The sequence below is a fragment of the Heterodontus francisci genome, chromosome 48, assembly GCF_036365525.1.
Source record: "Heterodontus francisci isolate sHetFra1 chromosome 48, sHetFra1.hap1, whole genome shotgun sequence".
NCBI lineage: Eukaryota > Metazoa > Chordata > Chondrichthyes > Heterodontiformes > Heterodontidae > Heterodontus > Heterodontus francisci.
In genome coordinates this window covers 10021115-10041201 of record NC_090418.1, presented here as the reverse complement: position 1 = coordinate 10041201, position 20087 = coordinate 10021115, and the positions used below count along the sequence as shown (strand labels likewise).

General features: G+C 53.2%; 1 protein-coding gene across 1 annotated transcript in view; it reads left to right on the top strand.

Moving 5' to 3' along the window:
• The window catches only part of zanl (zonadhesin, like), a 176451-nt gene that overhangs the window by 140078 nt on the left and 16286 nt on the right, over positions 1-20087 (top strand). The window contains exons 61-74 of the mRNA XM_068023775.1: positions 169-346; positions 2303-2411; positions 3103-3197; positions 4917-5093; positions 6453-6655; positions 7595-7739; positions 9297-9538; positions 10301-10465; positions 11913-12040; positions 13180-13448; positions 14624-14832; positions 16088-16229; positions 17300-17544; positions 19016-19145. Of these exons, the coding sequence (XP_067879876.1) occupies positions 169-346; positions 2303-2411; positions 3103-3197; positions 4917-5093; positions 6453-6655; positions 7595-7739; positions 9297-9538; positions 10301-10465; positions 11913-12040; positions 13180-13448; positions 14624-14832; positions 16088-16229; positions 17300-17544; positions 19016-19145 (2437 nt within the window). The remainder of the gene's footprint in view (positions 1-168; positions 347-2302; positions 2412-3102; positions 3198-4916; positions 5094-6452; positions 6656-7594; positions 7740-9296; positions 9539-10300; positions 10466-11912; positions 12041-13179; positions 13449-14623; positions 14833-16087; positions 16230-17299; positions 17545-19015; positions 19146-20087) is intronic.

Genomic DNA, 20087 nt, shown 5'->3' with positions numbered 1-20087 from the left:
GTTTTTTTGGTTGTCCATGGCAATGGAAGAGCTCCCAATTCATTCTGGGAACCAGGGAAGCCATGTTGGAAAATCGTCGGCAGGGGGCCGGGTGGGGGGGGGGGGGTGGCGCGCGCCGTTTGCCGGTTGCACTCACCGCCCCGCTAACGCCGTTTTCTCCTCGCACAGCTGGACGGACGGCGGGTCAACCTTCCCGTCTTTGTGGACGGCGAGCTGGCGATGCGCATCAGCGGCGGCTACGTCACGCTGGAGACCAGCTTCGGCCTGTGGGCGCGTTTCGACGGAAACCATCACGTGGACCTCACGGTTCCGTCTTCCTACGCGGGTCAGCTCTGCGGCCTCTGCGGTAAGCTCCGGAGAAAACCGGGAGTCGCGCGCGGCAGATCCGCGTCTGTCCGGCCGGCATTTGTCACGAGCCGGAGGCTGGAGAGGCCCTTCAACAATAACAGCAAGCTGCATTTATGTAGCGCTGATAACTTATTGAAAACATCCCAAGGAGTCTCACAGGAGCATTATCAGATACAATTTGACACCAGTAGCTCAAGGAGATATTAGGGGCAGGCGACCCAAAGCTCGGTCAAATAGGTTAGTTTAAAGGAGCATCTTAAAGGAGGAGAGAGAGGTGGAGAGGGTTTAGGGAGGGAATTGCAGAGCTTGGGCCCCAGGCAGCTGAAGGCATGGCTGTCAATGGCGGAGCAAATAGAATCGGGGATGGGGACGGGGACAGAATTGGAGGAGCGCAGAGATCTCAGAGGGTTGTAGGGGCCGGAGGAGGTTACAGAGAGAGGGAAAGATGGAGGGCTTTTACCAATGTAATGAAGTCCTCTGCTCCCAAAGCCCCACGACACCAATGTGCTTCCCAGTGTAGCACCAAGCCATGGAGGCTAGAGGCATCAAGGTTAGAAAGTCACCTGCAAAGGGGGCACTCCCCTTAGATTGGGCCTGAGACACATTGATGGGGACAGTGTAGAGGGAGCTTTACTCTGTATCTAACCCCCGTGCTGTACCTGCCCTGGGAGTGTTTGATGGGGACAGTGTAGAGGGAGTTTTACTCTGTATCTAACCCCCGTTCTGTACCTGTCCTGGGAGTGTTTGATGGGGACAGTGTAGAGGAAGCTTTACTCTGTATCTAACCCCCGTGCTGTACCTGTCCTGGGAGTGTTTGATGGGGACAGTGTAGAGGAAGCTTTACTCTGTATCTAACCCCGTGCTATACCTGTCCTGGGAGTGTTTGATGGGGACAGTGTAGAGGGAGCTTTACTCTGTATCTAACCCTGTGCTATACCTGTCCTGGGAGTGTTTGATGGGGACAGTGTAGAGGGAGCTTTACTCTGTATCTAACCCCGTGCTATACCTGTCCTGGGAGTGTTTGATGGGGACAGTGTAGAGGGAGCTTTACTCTGTATCTAACCCCGTGCTGTACCTGCCCTGGGAGTGTTTGATGGGACAGTGTAGAGGGAGCTTTACTCTGTAGCTAACCTCGTGCTGTACCTGTCCTGGGAGTGTTTGATGGGGACAGTGTAGAAGGAGCTTTACTCTGTATCTAACCCTGTGCTATACCTGTCCTGGGAGTGTTTGATGGGGACAGTGTAGAGGGAGCTTTACTCTGTATCTAACCCTGTGCTATACCTGTCCTGGGAGTGTTTGATGGGGACAGTGTAGAGGGAGCTTTACTCTGTATCTAACCCCGTGCTATACCTGTCCTGGGAGTGTTTGATGGGGACAGTGTAGAGGGAGCTTTACTCTGTATCTAACCCCGTGCTGTACCTGCCCTGGGAGTGTTTGATGGGGACAGTGTAGAGGGAGCTTTACTCTGTATCTAACCCCGTGCTGTACCTGCCCTGGGAGTGTTTGATGGGGACAGTGTAGAGGGAGCTTTACTCTGTATCTAACCCCGTGCTGTACCTGCCCTGGGAGTGTTTGATGGGGACAGTGTAGAGGGAGCTTTACTCTGTATCTAACCCCGTGCTGTACCTGCCCTGGGAGTGTTTGATGGGGACAGTGTGGAGGGAGCTTTACTCTGTATCTAACCCCGTACTGTACCTGCCCTGGGAGTGTTTGATGGGGACAGTGTAGAGGGAGCTTTACTCTGTATCTAACCCCGTACTGTACCTGCCCTGGGAGTGTTTGATGGGGACAGTGTAGAGGGAGCTTTACTCTGTATCTAACCCCGTACTGTACCTGCCCTGGGAGTGTTTGATGGGGACAGTGTAGAGGGAGCTTTACTCTGTAGCTAACCTCGTGCTATGAGTTCCTGACCTTTCGTTCACTCCATATTGGAACATTCCCACTCTGTTTGCAGGGAACTACAACGGATTGAAGGCCGATGACAACTTGAAACCTGATGGCAGTGTGGCAGAAAGCACCGATGAGTTGGGGGAGAGCTGGCTGGTACCTGATAATACCACAGGGTATGTGCTGCACTGACACTTAGCTCCCTGTGTAACTCAATGATCTATATCTACATTACAACAGTGACTACACTTCATAAAGTACGTCACCGGCTGTAAAGCACTTTGGGATGTCTCAAGTCCCGCAAGGCGCTATATAAGTGCAGTTTCTTTCTTTGCTTCCAATTCATCAAAAGTATTCTGCCTGTTCTCCAGACCATCTCAAATAGTCTTGTTCTCGTAAAGCAAACTGCCGGGAGACTCTCAACGCGAGAATTATTTTTAATTGCGCACAACAAGATCCCACAAACAGCAATGCGATAATGACCCGATTGTCTGTTTTACCGATCTTGATAGAGGGATAAATATTGGGCCCCTAGACACCGGCGGGGGGGAGAAGTGCATCCCACCCACACCCGCCCGTCTTCAAAATAGTGACCGCGGGATGTTTTTCTCAGAGGAAAGACAAGGCCTTCGGTTTAACTGAATGGAAAGACGGCACCTCCGACAGTGCAGCACTCCCTCAGTACCGCACTGCGGGCGTCAGCCAAGATGTTTGGCTCAATTGTTGAGCAGTCTTCAGAGTGGAACTTGAACCCACAATCTTCTGCCTCGGAAACGGGAGTTTGACCCACTGACACTGTGAAGGGTGCCTTATTCACAAATTGCGTCCTCATGCAGATATATCTTTTGCTCTTATACCACTCGACAGGTGCACCAACACTGGAGGGATTGATGAATGTGACCAGGACATCGAGGAGGAGGCCCAGCAATCAACAAGCTGCGGATTTATCAAGAACCCAACAGGTAAAAGACTCTTTAAGGTCTAACCAGATACCTGCTGTCCTGCTGTTCCCAATTTCTCTGCTCTCTCTCCTTTCTCTTACCCTCCCTCGCTCTCTTCCCCCTTCCCCTTCTCTCTCTACCACTGTTCCTGGTTTCTATTCTCCTCCTTCACTGAGCCCGCTTTCTCCTCTCTCCCCATTCCCGCTTTATTTTCTCTCTCCCATTCCTGCTTTCTCCTCTCTCCCTCCCCTTTATCGCTTTCTCATCTCTCCCCTTTATCTCTTTCTCCTGTCTCCCCATTTCCACTGTCTCCTCTCTCCAATTCCCGCTTTCTCCTCTCTCTCCCCATTCCCGCTTTCTCCTCTCTCTCCCCTTTATCGCTTTCTCATCTCTCCCCTTTATCCCTTTCTCCTGTCTCCCCATTTCCACTGTCTCCTCTCTCCAATGCCTGCTTTCTCCTCTCTCTCCATTCCCGGTTTCTCCTCTCTCCATTCCCGGTTTCTCCTCTCTCCATTCCCACTTTCTCCTCTCTCCCTTATCGCTTTCCCCTCTCTCCCCATTCCTGCTTTCTCCTCTCTCCCCATTCCCGCTTTCTCCTCTCTCCCCATTCCCGCTTTCTCTTTCTATTCCCACTTTCTCCCCTTTCCTCCATTCCCGCTTTCTCCTCTCTTCCCCCCCCCCCATTCCCGCCTTCCCCTCTCTCCCCATTCCCACTTTACCCTCAAAGAATCAGAGAAATTTACGGCACAGAAGGAGGCCATTCAGCCCATCGTGTCTGTCCCAGCTGAAAAAGAGCGATCCAGCCCAATCCCACTTTCCAGCTCTTTCTCCGTAGCCCTGTGGATTCCAGCATATCCCAGTGTTTTTAAGTGCGATGAGGGTTTCTGCCTCTACCACCCTTTCGGGCAGTGAGTTCCAGACCCCCCTTTACCCTCTGGGTGAGAAAATGTCTCCTCAACTCCCCTCTAATCCTCCTACCAATCACTTTAAATCAATGCCCCCTAGTTTATTGACCACTCTGCTAATGGAAATAGGTCCTTCCTATCCACTGTATCTAGGCCCCTCATAATTTTACACATCTCAATTAAATCTTGCATCAGCCTCCTCTGTTCCAAGGAAAACAACCCCGGCCTATCCAACTTTCCTCCCGGCTAAAATTCTCCCTTCCAGGCAACATCCTGGTAAATCTCCTCCGTACCCCCTCGAATGCACAGTGGCGCAGTGGTTAGCACCGCAGCCTCACAGCTCCAGGGACCCGGGTTCGATTCCAGGAACTGCCTGTGTGGAGTTTGCAAGTTCTCCCTGTGTCTGCGTGGGTTTTCTCCGGGTGCTCCGGTTTCCTCCCACAAGCCAAAAGACTTGCAGGTTGATAGGTAAATTGGCCATTATAAATTGTCACTAGTGTAGGTAGGTGGTAGGGAAATATAGGGACAGGTGGGGGATGTTTGGTAGGAATATGGGATTATTGTAGGATTAGTATAAATGGGTGGTTGATGTTCGGCACAGACTCGGTGGGCCGAAGGGCCTGTTTCAGTGCTGTATCTCTAATCTTAAAAAGTATTCTCAGTTACATCCTTCCCATAGTGTCCTTTCTCCCGATTCCCACTTTCCCCTCGATTCAGCCTCTCTCCGCGGGTTCCCAGTTCAGTGAGGAAGTGAAATGCACCCCCCCCCACCCCCCGCCCCAAATTCATTCCGCCCGTGACCCCCACTGTGCGTTTTTCGAATTCTGCTCCGCAGGCCCATTCAAGCAGTGTCACGACAAGATTCCGCCGGAGATGTACTTTGGGAACTGTGTGTACGACCAGTGTGCCTCTGACGGGGACACGGCCCTCCTCTGCCTCGCCCTGCAGTCCTACGCTGCCCTCTGCGCCCAGGCCGGGGTGCCCGTAATCTGGAGAAACCGGACCTTCTGCCGTAAGTAGCTCTCTCAACACCCCCTGCCCCCGCATGTCTACATCCCTGTTCGGTAGTTATGGCGGTCCTCGACGTTGGAAAGCCGTGCTGGAAACCTACTCTAAGTGCCTCACTCACTCCCGGCTGGATTGCGGGGGAGGGGGGTGCGCGTGTGGTGAAATCGGGCAGGTGTGCGCCGCCGCCCGCAGTTGAATAGCCAGCCAACGCGGTCTCGCTTCACGCGGGAGGAACTCGCACTTGGGTTAGGATAGGGGAGGGAGGCAGGGGGGGGGGAGCGGTCCCCCAGAGAGGCCAGCGTTGGTCCATGAGGCGGGAAACGGGATCGCACCATTCACCTCAACACCCTCTCTGACTTGTTGCAATCGGCACCAGGCAGTTGTGCCTGCATTTGTACGGCGCCTTTCCCATCCTCAGGCCATCCTGAAGTGATTTAACAGCCAGTGAACTACATTTGGAGTGTCGAATCATTGATGGTGGGGCACAGGAGGAGCCCATTCAGCCCATCAAGTCTGTGCTGGAGCTTTCAAAGAGCAATCCTGTTGGTCCCACTCCCTGGCGCACTTCCCCATATGGTAGGCCTGTGAAGTCACTCCTGTAATATAGGAAACGTGACGGGCAGCTGTCGCACAGCAAGATCCCACAGGCTGCTTTGTGATAAGTGGCCAGATGTTAGTTGAGGGATAAATATTGTCCCGGACACCGGGTGGGAGAGAACTAGCCCACCCCGCTGGTCTTCCAGTAGTGGCCGTGGGATCGTTTCTGTCCACCCGAGAGGGCAGACGAGGCCTTGGTTTAGCACCTCATCCGAAAGACGGCACCTCCGGCAGTGCAGCACTCCCTCAGTACTGGCACCAGGGAGCGTCGGACCTGGATCATGTGCTCGAATCTCCGGAGTCGTTTTTGAAGTGCAATTGCGATCGGAATGTTGGGCTCATGTGCACAGCAAGATCCCACCATGAGATGAATGGCCGATTGGGCGGAGGGGTAAATATTTGGCTCGGGCGCCGGAGGAGTTAGCGAGGCTCGGACAGTTGGCGACCACAGATGGCCTCAGCGTTCCCTCCGCCCACCTCCCCCCGGGGTTGTGGGGGGGGAGGGAGAGAGAGAATCAGAGACTTAAGGCCTGAAGAGTGACCCGTTGTAAACCCTCTCCCCACCCGCAACTGCGACGTCCAATTGTGGGCGTCAGGTGAGATCGGGCTGGGCGGTGACGCCCTCACAGTCGAATAGCGCGGTCTACTGCATCTGTATTTCAGTGAATTAATTTCCCCCTCCACCCACCCCCTCCCAACACCTCCCCCCCCTACCCCTCCCACCAAAAGAAAAAACAATATTTAAACGTTCCTCTCTCCTCCACAGCTCTGAGCTGCCCGGCCGGCAGTCACTACGAGCCCTGCGGCACTGCCTGTCCCGCGTCCTGCACCGACCTGTCGGCTCCCAGCGACTGCGGCCGGCCCTGCGTCGAGGGCTGCGTCTGCGACGACGGCTACGTCCTGAGCGGCGCCGGGTGCGTCCCCTTCAGTCAGTGCGGCTGCGTGGACCCGGAGAGGAATTACCGGCTGGTGAGTGGGTCTGGGCGCTGAACCGAGGACCAACCCGGTTAATCGGACAAATATCGGCTAATACACATACAGGTACAGCGAGCGAATAAGAAGGCAAGTGTGGGTCTCCTTACCTGAGGAGGGATATATTTCCTTTCGAGAGGGTGCAACAAAGGCTCACTGGACCGATTCCTGGGATATGAGGAAATATTGCGTAGCTGGAGTTTGGAAGAATGAGAGGCGACCTCATTGAAACATATAAGATTCTGAGGGGGTTTGACAGGGTAGATGCTGAGAGGATGTTTCCCCCCTGACTGGAGAGTCTCGAACGAGGGGTCAGAGTCTCAGGACAAGGGATCGGCCATTTTGGACTGAGATGAGGAGAAATTTCTTCACTCAGAGGGTTGCGAATCTTGGGAATTCTCTATCCCAGTGAGCTGTGGATGCTCAGTCGTTGAAGTATATTCAAGACAGAGATCGAGAGATTTCTGGCCACTAAGGGAATCTAGGGATATGGAGATAGGGGGAGAAAGTTTATTTGAGGTGGAAGATTGAGGCTTGAGGCCTAGTCGTGAAAGGCACCGATTTGCCGACGCAAATTAATACACTCACAGGAACTGAAGCTCTCTCTACAGGAGCACAGACCCATTGAGAGGCTCAGTGCTTGGAATGGAAAGCTCCTCTGACGCTGTAGCACTGCAGGTCAGCCAGAGCGGTCTCTCCTGATCCAGCCAGTCCCACTAGACAGGGACATATTTGGAGAGTCCATGCTTGGACGAAGCTTGTTGACGACGCACTGCACAGTTGAATATCCTCCCCTTGCCATGAGCAGCGGCCACTGGGGAAGGAGGTGCCAGAAAGGCGGGGCAGGGAGAGGGAGCCCAGGTAAGCGGGCGGGTTCCCCGCAGGCCTGACTGTGCCGGGGTTCATCTTCCTGACTGCGCCTTTTCCCTTTTCCAGCTGGGAGAGAACTGGATCACGAACGGGAACTGCACGGAACGCTGCACCTGCGCCAGCCCCAGCAACATCACGTGCGAGGGCTGGGAGTGCGGCCCCCTGGAGAGGTGCGGAGTGCTGGACGGGGTCCTGGACTGTCAAACCACAGGTCAGGCTGAACACTGTTCATACAGAGCGGGAAGGAAGTGTCTTGTGTCCCGTCACTGCAGTGGGTGGGGGGGGGGAAACTGGTGACTGGGCTCCCACCACCTCCGAGAGGCCAGAGGCCTTGCCCTGAGCGTGTTGCATGGCAGGGTATCTACGCCACATCGTGTACCCTAGACATGGTGCAGGGGCATGGAGATTTTTTTTTAATTCTTTTTTTTCATGGGATGTGGGCGTCGCTGGCGAGGCCAGCATTTGTTGCCCATCCCTAATCGCCCTTGACAACGGAGTGGCTTGCTAGGCCGTTCCAGAGGACAGTTAAGAGTCAAGCACACCGCTGTGGGTCGCATGTAGGCCAGACCGGGTAAGGATGGCAGATTTCCTTCACTCAAGGACATTAGTGAACCAGATGGGTTTTTAACGACATTCGTTGATGATTTCATGGTCACCATTTCTTTTTAATTAATTAATTAATTAATTGGATTGCCACAGTGGGATTTTAACCCATGTCGGCAGGGCATTATCCTGGGCCTCTGGAGTACTAGTCTGATGACACTCCCACTATGTCACCATACCCCCACCACATCACATACCCCAGACATGGTACATGGCATAAAGTCTACACCATGTCATCTGCACTAGACATGGTGCATACCATGGGGACCCTACCACAGGTTACGACGTACTTTACCAGGAAGCATCGAGCTACGATGTGCTTAACCACGGCCAGCTTCAATGTGGGGAACGTGTCTCAGAGAGCCTTCAAACTGAGGCTGAGATTGAGCGAGAGATAGAAAGAGAGGAACAAAATGAGACGATGAGACAGAAGGAGATACTCTGCGCTGATGGACAGGCTCACAGCAGCGGTGGCCATTCAGCCCATCACACCTCTATGAAACGAAAGGGCTGTTCAGTTTAGCCCCACAGCCCGGCTCCTTCCCCATGACCCTGTAAATTAGTCCTCTTCAAGTATATGACCCTCGGAAAATTCCTGTGAGGAATCCGATTTCAGGGATGATGAGCACCAGACGCGCAGCGTGATGCCAAAAGGAAATTGGATGGGCACTCGAAGGAAATAAACTAGTGGGGCTCGCGTGGGGTGGGGGGAGGGGGGGGGGGGGATGGGGAATGGGACGGACAGGGGGTTTGCTCTACAGAGAGCCAGCATGAGCCCAATGGGCCGAATGGCCTCTTCTTGTGTCAGAATGACCCGATGATGGTAGGCACATGGAGGGATGGATAGATTTTATTTGTTTGTTTGCTCACAAGGTGTGGGTATCGCTGACATTATTGCCCAGTAAAGGTGACATATATATAGTTACAGGTAATTACTCCCCCAGTGCATGAGAGGCACTGTCCTTGGAGTTGATAAGAGTTGGGTTCTGCAGTCTGATCTTTAACCTGACCATGCCTATCCCATTGACCCTAATACTATGTTGCTATGGAATTGTGGAGTATTAAATGTCTAACCTGTTTTAAGTGCAGGGCGAGTTGGATCCAACCATTTGTTGAGTAGAAATACACTAATGCCCATATGACGATGTGATGAATCCTCCCGCAGGCTCCGCCTCGTGCCATGTTGCCGGGGACCCGCACTATTACACCTTCGACAACGCCATGCACACCTTCATGGGCACCTGCACCTACGTGCTGGTGGCCGTCTGCGATGCCACCATGGTCACTCCGTTCACCGTCAGCGCCAAGAACGAGGAGCGGGGGCTTCCTCAGGTCTCCTACCTCCGAGTGATTCACATCGACCTCCTCGGCCACCGCATCAGCCTCCAGAAGAGCAGGAGGATCCTGGTGAGTAACAAAAAGAACCCTTGAGTGTTAACCAACTGTGCAAGCTTGGAAGGGGCACCTGATTGGATCTGACCCAAGACCTCAAGAGTCTAATTCCTTTGGCTCGTCGCTCTTCTCTCTTGCTTTCTCTTCAGCCAAATCGAAGACTACAGGTCAACTGCCCCGCCTCACCTCCCCTCATGCTCTCCCACCTTCTACCCTCTCTAAACCTCAGCTCATTCAAACTCTCCTGCCCCGTATCCTAACTCGCACCAAGTCCTTATCAATCATCGCCCTCTGTGCTCAATGACCTACATTGGCTTTCGGTCAAGCAGCACCTCGATTTTAAAATTCTCATCCTTGTTTTCAAATCCCTCCACAGCCCCGCCCCCCCCCCCCCCCCCCCCCATCTCTGTGACCCTCCTCCAGCCCCTACGACCCTCCGAGATCTCTGCTGCTCCTCCAATTCCGCCCTCCTGACCACCCCCCCCCGATTCCCATCGCTCCACCATTGGCGGCCGTGCCTTCAGCTGCTTGGGGCCCCGAGCTCGGGAATTCCCTCCCTAAACCCTCTCCGCCCCTCTCTCTCTCCTCCTTTAAGATGCTCCTGAAAACCGACCTCTTTGACCAGGCTGTACTATCTCCTTACGTGGCTCAGTGTCAAAATTTTGTTGGATAACTGCTCCTGTGAAGCACTTTGGGACGTTTTACTACGTTGAAGGCGCTATATAAATGCAATGTTGTTGGTGATGATTTCAGTGCTTTAAGGTTTGTGCCTTGCAGGTGGATGAGGTGAGGGTGCGAGCCCCAGCACTCGGTCAGATCAAAGGCGTCTCCATTACAAGCAGTGGCATTTACTCAGTGGTAGAGACTGACTTTGGCCTGGTGGTCAAGTTCGATGGGAATCACCACTTGGAGATTAAGGTTCCCAGCACGTACTTCGGAAAGGTGAGCAAATTTACGACCGGGTGAGAAGGGGGGGTCTAGGGGTTCCCTCACAGCCTTCATAACACAAAATTAATATGCCTCATTCTTGGCAGGTGGGGGTCTGCATGACAGCAATGAGAAATCGACATAGGGTTTGGTAACTGCTTTGCAGGGACCCACCCATCAGTAGGACCGTTCTCTTCTGGACCTCCTATTTTTCATGCTACCATGTGTAGGAGATTCACATAAAGGACTCCTGTCTGTAGCTTATCAAGGACGTCTGCGTAGGAACCTCTTTGTGTCGGTCGCCTTTCTCCAGGGCCCATATGTTGGGACTTCAATAGATGTAAACGACCCCTTTGCCACTAGATTGAAGAAGAGCAGGCGGGGTTGTGGTGGGGGAGGGGGGGTTCTCCCCGGTGTCCCGGGGGCCAATATTTATCTCTCAATCAACATCACTGGAAATAAAAAACAATTATCCAGTTGTTACTTCAGTTCAACTGCATTACCCCAGACCTGCAACCAACTTAATGCTTCAATGGTGCCAAACCATGTGGGATCTTGCTGTGCGCAAATGGCACACACACAGCCACCCCCCCCCCCCCACCCCCACCAAGTAGAGAGAACGGGGAGCTGGATTGGGACCCTGGAACCATGTGCCCAGGTCACCATCTGTTGTGCCCAGTGTGTGCGCCCTGGTTTGAGTGCCTGCCCTGTGCCCCATCGGGTGTTGGACATGTTGGCGAGTTAATGGTTGACACTTGAGCCAACTTAAACTGGCCATGGAGCAACAGGACTTCGGAGGATAAACTGGGAAACAGTGGGGTGCCCAGGGTGGAGGGATATCTGATTATTGTCCACAAGGAACGCTTGTGCAAGGAAATACGTGATTGAGGCAACATGGACCACAAGGGATTAATGTACAACTCTAGTGACTAGTGTCCCCGGGGAATTAGCCTGGTCCTCTGGATTACTAGCTCAGTGACATCACCACGACACCACCGTCTCCCCTCATCAAGCAGCGAATTCCAAATCCTAACCCCTCGCTGTGTAAATTACTTTTTCCTCATGTTGCCTTTTTTTGTTTGAGAGTCTCTTAAATCTGTGCCCCTCTGGTTATCTACCCTGCAGCCATTGGAAACAGTTTCTCTTTATTTATTCAATCGAAACCCTTCACGATTTTGAACGCCTCTATTAAATCTCCTCTGAGCCTCCTCTGCTCTAAGGAGAGCAACCCCCCAGCTTCTCCAGTCTCTCCACATAACCAATCCCTCATCCCTGAAACCGTTCCAGTCAATCTATTCTCTACCCCTATACATTGTCTATTGATCACCCACAACGTTGAATAAAGTCCCATCTGCTTAAGTATCTCATGCTCAGCCCGGAGGTGAGGTAACGTGAACCGTGGGAAGGAATGGGGCTAACTAAAGGTTAACGCAACAACGCGATTCTCTTCCTCGCTTGTCAGGTGTGCGGAATGTGCGGCAATTACAACCTCGATCAGTCGGACGAGCTCGCGATGCCCGACGGAAATCAGGCGCGCAACGTCACGCAGTTCGGCAACAGCTGGAAGGCAGCGGGAGACGATGACCCCGGGTACGTACCTGAACCGGTGCCGCCCCCCCCCACCCCCACCCCCCCCGCACTTCGCGGTTGCCCAGCCCTGGTTCGTCCCAGGCAGACGTTAAGACCCACCTGTCTAGTGTCGGACTGGAGGCAGTTTGCCTTTCCCTGAAGAACATTCCAGAAGGCCGTTCGGCCCATCGTGCCTGTGCCAGCTCTTTGAAAGACCTGTCCAATTAGTCCTACACCCCCCTCCCCTGCTCTTTCCCCGCAGCCCTGCAAATTTTTCCCCTTCCAAGTATTTATCCTTTTGAAAGTTACTATTGAATCTGCTTCCACCGCCCTTTCAGGCAGCGCGTTCCAGATCACAACAACTCACTGCGTTAAAAATAAAATTCTCCTCATCTCCCCCTCATTTTACCAATTATCTTAAATCTGTGTCCCCTTGGTTACCGACCCTCCTGCCACTGGAAACAGTGTCTCCTCATTCACTCTGCCAAAATCCCCCTCACAATTTTGAACGCCTCGATTAAATCTCCCCTTAACCTTCTCTGCTCCAAGGAGAACAATCCCAGCTTCAGTTGGGTTTTTTAACGAGAATCCAACATGGCCGCTTCATCTGAGGCCCACCCAGAGTCGTAGAAACATTTACGGTGCAGAAGGGGGCCATTCGGCCCATCGAGTCCATGCCGGCTCTCCGCGGAGCTGTCCAGTCAGTCCCGCTCCCCGTCCTGATCCCCCCGCAAGTCCATTTCTCTCAGGTGGCCATCTAGCTTCCTCTTGCAGTCATCAATCGTCCCCGCTTCCACCTTGTTGGGCAGCGAGTTCCAGGACGTTACCACCCGCTGTGTAAACAAGCGCTTCCTCACATCCCCCCCTTTTAATAAATTCCATTTCTCAAATGCCGCGATGGGATTTGAACTCAGACAGGTCGGAGCTGAATGGAGGTCCAATCAGACGTCTCTCAGAGCCGAGTGTCCCCAGTCTTCAGCTCCAGCTACCCCAAGCATCAAGATCTCTGCCGCTCCTCCAACTCTGACCTCTCGCGCATTCCCCGCTTCCTTCGCTTCACCATTGGCGGCCCTGCCTTCAGCTGTCGGGCCGTTGTCATAAATGGGGCGTGTGCCATGTGACCCAGATGTCTGCTTCAAAAGTCACCTCCTTGCCCGCAGATGCCAGCCTGACCACCGCAACGACCTGAATGCCAGCTGCACGCCGGAGGACCTGCTGAAGATGGCCGCCCTCTGCGAGGAGTTGCTGTCGGATGACTACCGCCCGTGCCACAGTGCCGTCGCCCCGCGGCCTTTCATCCTCAACTGTGTGTATGACATGTGTGAATACGATGGCATGATCTCCACACTGTGTGACAACATTCACGCCTACGTCGAAGCCTGTAAGAGCAGTGGCATCGACATCAAGTGGCGGAACAGCACCTTCTGCCGTGAGTGATGTTCAGCTTGATTTGTTAGCCAGGGACCCGGGAGGCCATTCTGCCCTTCGTAGTCCTTCCGGCCGGGAGGAAATCCTATCTTTTTCCCTCTGAATGTTTCCAAAATGGCTCCAGGGTATTTCTTTTTTGCTCCCCTTCCCTAAAATCATTTTCTGCCTCTTGCTACCACTCCTAAAATTGCCTCCAAGGCGTCAGCTGAGGCTCCGTGGGCCACACATGGACCTTTGAGTCAGTAGGTTCGAGTCCCACTCCAAAGAGGTTTTTTTTTATTCTTTCATGGGATGTGGGCGTCGCTGGCAAGACCAGCATTTGTTGCCCATCCCTAATTGCCCTTGACAACTGAGTGGCTTCCTCGGCTATTTCAGAGGGCAGTTAAGAGTCAACCACATTGCCGTGGGTCTGGAGTCACATGTAGGCCAGACCGGGTAAGGACAGAGGATTTCCTTCCCGAAAGGAAGTTAGTGAACCAGATGGGTTTTTAACGACCATCGATGATAGTTTCATGGTCACCATTACTGAGGCTGGCTTTTTAATTCCTCCGGAGGACTAGTACAGTGCCATCACCATCTCCCCCAATCCAGAACCCAGGCCGACACTCCCACTGCATTATGGAGGGAGCGCTGCACTGTCGGAGGTGCCGTCTTGCGGATGAGGCATTAAATTGAGGCCGCCCCGCCACCCCCCCCCCCCACCCCCCAAAGCCCTCAGGCTCTTTGCCCTCTCGGGTGGATGGAAAAGATCCCTCGGTCGCTGTCGGTGGGATCTTGCTGTGCAAAAATTAACAGCCGTGCTTCCTAGATTCCAACAGTGACTACACAGAAATGTACTTCATTGGCTGTAAAGTGCTTCGTAACTTCCGGAGGTTGAGGAAGGGGTTATATAAATGCCAATCACGATGCTAGTTGACCCTTCCCAAGAAAGAGCGGCTGTAGGTTGGGTGAGGGGAGGAGCTAGCTGACCGGCGATGCCTCACAGGGTCGAATAGTGCACTGCCACTCACAGTCCAGCCCCACATTGAGCCAATGCTGGTGGAACTGTTCCCTTTTGCGGGGGTCTGGTGGGGTACAGCTGGGAAGCAGATTCCGGCTCGTGAGGCCCAAGTTTGCCCCTTGCCTCCCGACTGGGCCCGTTGCCCTGGCGCCACTAACCTGCACTCTTCCCTTCAGCTCTGGCCTGCCCGCCCAACAGCCACTACGTGGAGTGTGCCACGCCCTGTCCGGCCACCTGCACCGACATCTACGCTCCTGCCAAGTGCGAGACTCCCGCCACCTGCATGGAGGGCTGCGAGTGCGACCGGGGGTACGTGCAGAGCGACATCGACTGCGTCAAACTGACAGACTGCGGCTGCCTCGACGCCAACAACGACTATCACAATGTGAGTGCCAAAGTGGGAGGGAGAGAGGGGACCCAGTATGAGGAGGTGAAAGATGGGATCAGCGTCGAGGAGAGATGGGTTGGGGCATGGGGCAGAGACAGGAATGGGCGCTGCGGAGAGACACCTTCCACAGAACATCTCTTGTTGGAGAGGGGCAGCTTCACGAGAGCAGCCCAGGCTGATCCTCACCAGGATATGTCCTCCCTCCACTGCTGGCAAGCTTCCTGTTTCTGCTCGTTTACCCGAGCTCCTCCTGTAGGTGGATGCAGTATTTGCAGGTCAGCACACTCACTCACTGGGTCAAAGCCTACTGGCCAGCTGTGATAGAGAGAGACTGCATGTGCTGCTGCTGTGATGCTGGTAACCTACAGGGGGCGCTGCTGTGGGATTGGGCGGGCGGTGCTGCAGTGACACTAGTGATGGACAGGGGGCGCTGCTGTGAGATTGGGCAGGTGGCACTGTAATTACACTAGTGACCTACAGGGGCGCTGCTGTGAGATTGGGCAGGTGGTGCTGTAGTTACACTAGTGACCTACAGGGGCGCTGCTGTGAGATTGGGCAGGTGGTGCTGTAGTTACACTAGTGACCTACAGGGGCGCTGCTGTGAGATTGGGCAGGTGGTGCTGTAGTTACACTAGTGACCTACAGGGGGTGCTGCAGTGGGATTGGGAGGGTGGCACTGTAGTTACACTGGTGACCTACAGGGGGCGCTGCTGTGGGATTGGGCGAGTGGCACTGTAGTTACACTGGTGACCTACAGGGGGCAATGCTCTGGGATTGGGAGGGTGGCACTGTAGTTACACTGGTGACCTACAGGGCGCTGCTGTGGGATTGGGCGGGTGGCACTGTAGTTACACTGGTGACCTACAGGGCGCTGCTGTGGGATTGGGCGGGTGGCACTGTAGTTACACTAGTGACCTACAGGGGCACTGCTGTGGGATTCGGCAGGTGGCACAATAGTTACACTGGTAACCTACAGGGGGCAATGCTCTGGGATTCGGTGGGTGGCACTGTAGTTACACTGGTGACTTACAGGGGGCGCCGCTGTCCACATTCAGGAACGGGCACAATTTTAACTCCTTCAAAACCCACCCACTTCCACCGAGTTAAAAATCAGACCCTCATCGCCACTGAAACTCAATTCAATCTGCGCTCCAGTAACCCACTGGCGTGCGTTGATGGGCAGCAGAATGGGCCGTGAGCTTTAACCACCTCTCCACCCCACCCCCCCCCCCCCCCCACTTTCTGTTCACAGGTCGGGGACTCCTGGTTGACTCCTAGCTGCAAGGACAAGTGCAAGTGCATCGAGAGCGGAGTTTACATCTGCCAAGAGTTCAAATGCCAGCGAGAAACTATTTGCACCATTAAAGACGGGATTCGCTACTGCAAGCCTGAGAGTAGGTGGCCTGTATTTCTCAAGCTCTTTACCAGCTCTCTTTTGGCTGAAAGGTGAACTGTTTACTGGTGTGAATCTGATGCTGCACCAGGTAACGGTATTATGTTGCCCTGTTAAATACCCGCACTTGGAATTTTGGCATTTGAAATTTTGGCTGGGGTGATGAGACGGAAAGCCTGGCCGACTCCTGTTCGACCAAGTGGGGGGGGGGGGGGGTGCAGTAATGGTTGACAGGCCCCCACCTTCATCGCCAAACAAATTCGGGGGCAGGGATGCTCGTTGCGACATTTTCCGCTCGTTCGGCCGCGCAGGACCCCCCCGACCGAAACGACTCGCTGCGTGAAAAGGCGCCATCGCAGGGTTGCTCAGCAACCGATCTCATCCTGGCCACCACGGCCTTGTGCCGGCGGATCCGCTCGGTTCATTTGTTCCACCACGACTGGCGCCGAGGGGTTTTTCGATGGGGATTGCCCTGTCTGAACTGCTGGTAAGATGCGAGGTGGGGAGGGGGGGGGGAATTCACGGAGGAGAAGATAGCTCCATGAAAGCATTTCTGTGCCCACCCGCCAGTACCTATCCATAATAAAATGGCGGACAGAAGGGCGCCATGCAATAAAATGGCGGGCAGAAGGGCGCCATGCAATAAAATGGCGGGCAGAAGGGCGCCATGCAATAAAATGGCGGGCAGAAGGGCGCCATGCAATAAAATGGCGGGCAGAAGGGCGCCATGCAATAAAATGGCGGGCAGAAGGATGCCATACAATAAAATGGCTGGCAGAAGGACGCCATACAATAAAATGGCTGGCAGAAGGGCGCCATACGATAAAATGGCGGGCAGAAGGCTCCATACAATAAAATGGCTGGCAGAAGGACACCATACAATAAAATGGCGGGCAGAAGGATGCCATACAATAAAATGCTGGACAGAAAGGGTGTTATCCGATAAAATGGCAGGCATTCAAACACGTCAAACAGTGATCTGTGTTTGAGCTGTACGCTACGCTCAGCTACACTGGCAGTTTTCCTCCCGTCCTTGCTGCGCTAAAGGTTTTCTTCACCATTTTCCTCCAGAATTCAACTCCTGCCAGATCTCCGGTGACCCCCATTACCAGACCTTCGACAAATACAGGCACCACTACCAGGGCTGGCACACGTACACCCTGAGCAAGACTATCACCCCAGGCGACCTGCAGCCCTTCAACATCGAGGGCAAGAACGAGCGGAGGAGCTTCCCCAGCCGGGTTTCCTTCCTGAAAACAGTTAAGGTCGACGTCTATGACCATTCCGTCATCCTGATGCAGCACGGCCATCTTGTGGTGAGTGCCAGTCACTGATGCCTTGCCCACTGAGGGCTCAGTCATCCTACGATTTTGCCATGATGAATAATGAACACCGGTTCCGTCGAGCATAACAGTTGACATGTGCAAACAGCCATCCTCTTTCTTCAAGAGCTCTCCTTTTCACTGCTCACAGCAATGGCTTCCTTCAAAAGCATATCCTTTACACCCTTTGACAGGACTCAATTGTCCCGTAAAAATTCTTCTTAAGTGTCCAATAGTCCGTAGAGTTTCTTTGTTTAAACCATGGAGTAAAAGCCCACCCTTAAGTTACCTTCCACCTGCCATGGCCTTCTATAGCTTCTGCAAGTAACTTCTTTCCTGATCAACCAGGCCTTTACATCATCCTTCTTTAACTCATCCTATGCTGTTCTCCACGATCAATTCAACAACTGCCCCGAAACATCCCATCTCTAGCTTTCAACCTAATTTTATTTTATTTTTATTTTTTATTTAGAGATGCAGCACTGAAACAGGCCCTTCGGCCCACCGAGCCTGTGCCGACCAACAACCACCCATTTATACTAACCCTACAGTAATCCCTATCACCTCCCTACACTAGGGGCAATTTACAACGGCCAATTTACCTATCACCTGCAAGTCTTTGGATGTGGGAGGAAACCGGAGCACCCGGCGAAAACCCACGCAGACACAGGGAGAACTTGCAAACTCCGCACAGGCAGTACCCGGAATCGAACCCGGGTCCCTGGAGCTGTGAGGCTGCGGTGCGAACCACTGCGCCGCCCTAAATGGGCTTTATTGTTCGTGGATGCCTGTTCTGAGTTGTTTATGCTCAAAGCTGTTCATAAAGCCTATTAATAAGCTGTTCATAATGGCTATCCAGTCAAACCATTCTAATTCCTTATCAGACTATTAAACCAAAGGGTGATACACTAAAGTAATTTCTATTCCCCTTCCACACACTAATTAACTTTCGCATTCCAGCTCTGCTTCTCCATTTCCAAAACCACAGCAGATTTGGCTATCATGGGGAGACAGTGGCGTAGTGGTAATGTCACTGGACTAGTAAACCAGAGAGCCAGGCTAATGCTTTGGGGGCATGGGTTCAAATCCCACTGTGACAGTTGATGTAAGTTAAATTCAATGAATTAATTATAAAAAATCTGGAACTGAAAGCTGGTCACAGTAATGGTACCGTGAAACTATCATCGATTGTCATAAAAATCCATCTGAGATAATGTCGCCCCACCCCATGTAGGAGACGGGTGGAATCAGGAGAAGGAAGAGGCCATTCGACCCCTCAAGCCTGTTCCGCCATTCCAAGAGATAATGGCTGACTGGTATCCTAAATCCATCTAACCGCCTTGACTCCATATCCCTTAACAAACTTACCTCGCAAAAATCGATCGATCTTGGATTTCTAGTTATTTATTGAACTGGGCTCTCTCCAGGCAATGGACTCTAATGTGACTGTCTTCCTCAATCCCAGGTGGATGGAATCAGAGTACAACCTCCGTATGAGCCCAGAGAAGGGCTTCGCATTTTCCAGAAGTCCAGGACGATTCACTTGGAGACTGACTTTGGACTGGCGGTGAACTTTGATGGCAAAAACAGGGCAGGTAATGGCAAGATAACCTCACCGAGATCTAATTGCTAGCTGCTTCATACACAGCCGAATGTAGAGGGAGCTCTGTACTGTCAGGGTGATGTAGAGGGAGCTCTGTACTGTCAGGGTGATGTAGAGGGAGCTCTGTACTGTCAGGGTGATGTAGAGGGAGCTCTGTACTGTCAGGGTGACGTAGAGGGAGCTCTGTACTGTCAGGGTGACGTAGAGGGAGCTCTGTACTGTCAGGGTGACGTAGAGGGAGCTCTGTACTGTCAGGGGGACGTAGAGGGAGCTCTGTACTGTCAGGGTGACGTAGAGGGAGCTCTGTACTGTCGGGGTGACGTAGAGGGAGCTCTGTACTGTCAGTGTGATGTAGAGGGAGCTCTACTGTCAGGGTGATGTACAGGTAGCTCTGTACTGTCAGGGTGATGTAGAGGGAGCTCTGTACTGTCAGGGGGATGTAGAGGGAGCTCTGTACTGTCGGGGATGTAGAGGGAGCTCTGTACTGTCAGGGTGACGTAGAGGGAGCTCTGTACTGTCAGGGTGATGTACAGGTAGCTCTGTACTGTCAGTTTGATGTAGAGGGAGCTCTGTACTGTCAGGGTGATGTAGAGGGAGCTCTGTACTGTCAGGGTGATGTAGAGGTAGCTCTGTACTGTCAGGGTGATGTAGAGGGAGCTCTGTACTGTCAGGGAGATGTAGAGGGAGCTCTGTACTGTCGGGGATGTAGAGGGAGCTCTGTACTGTCAGGGTGATGTAGAGGGAGCTCTGTACTGTCAGGGTGATGTAGAGGGAGCTCTGTACTGTCAGGGGGATGTAGAGGGAGCTCTGTACTGTCAGGGGGATGTAGAGGGAGCTCTGTACTGTCAGGGTGATGTAGAGGGAGCTCTGTACTGTCAGGGGGACGTAGAGGGAGCTCTGTACTGTCAGGGTGACGTAGAGGGAGCTCTGTACT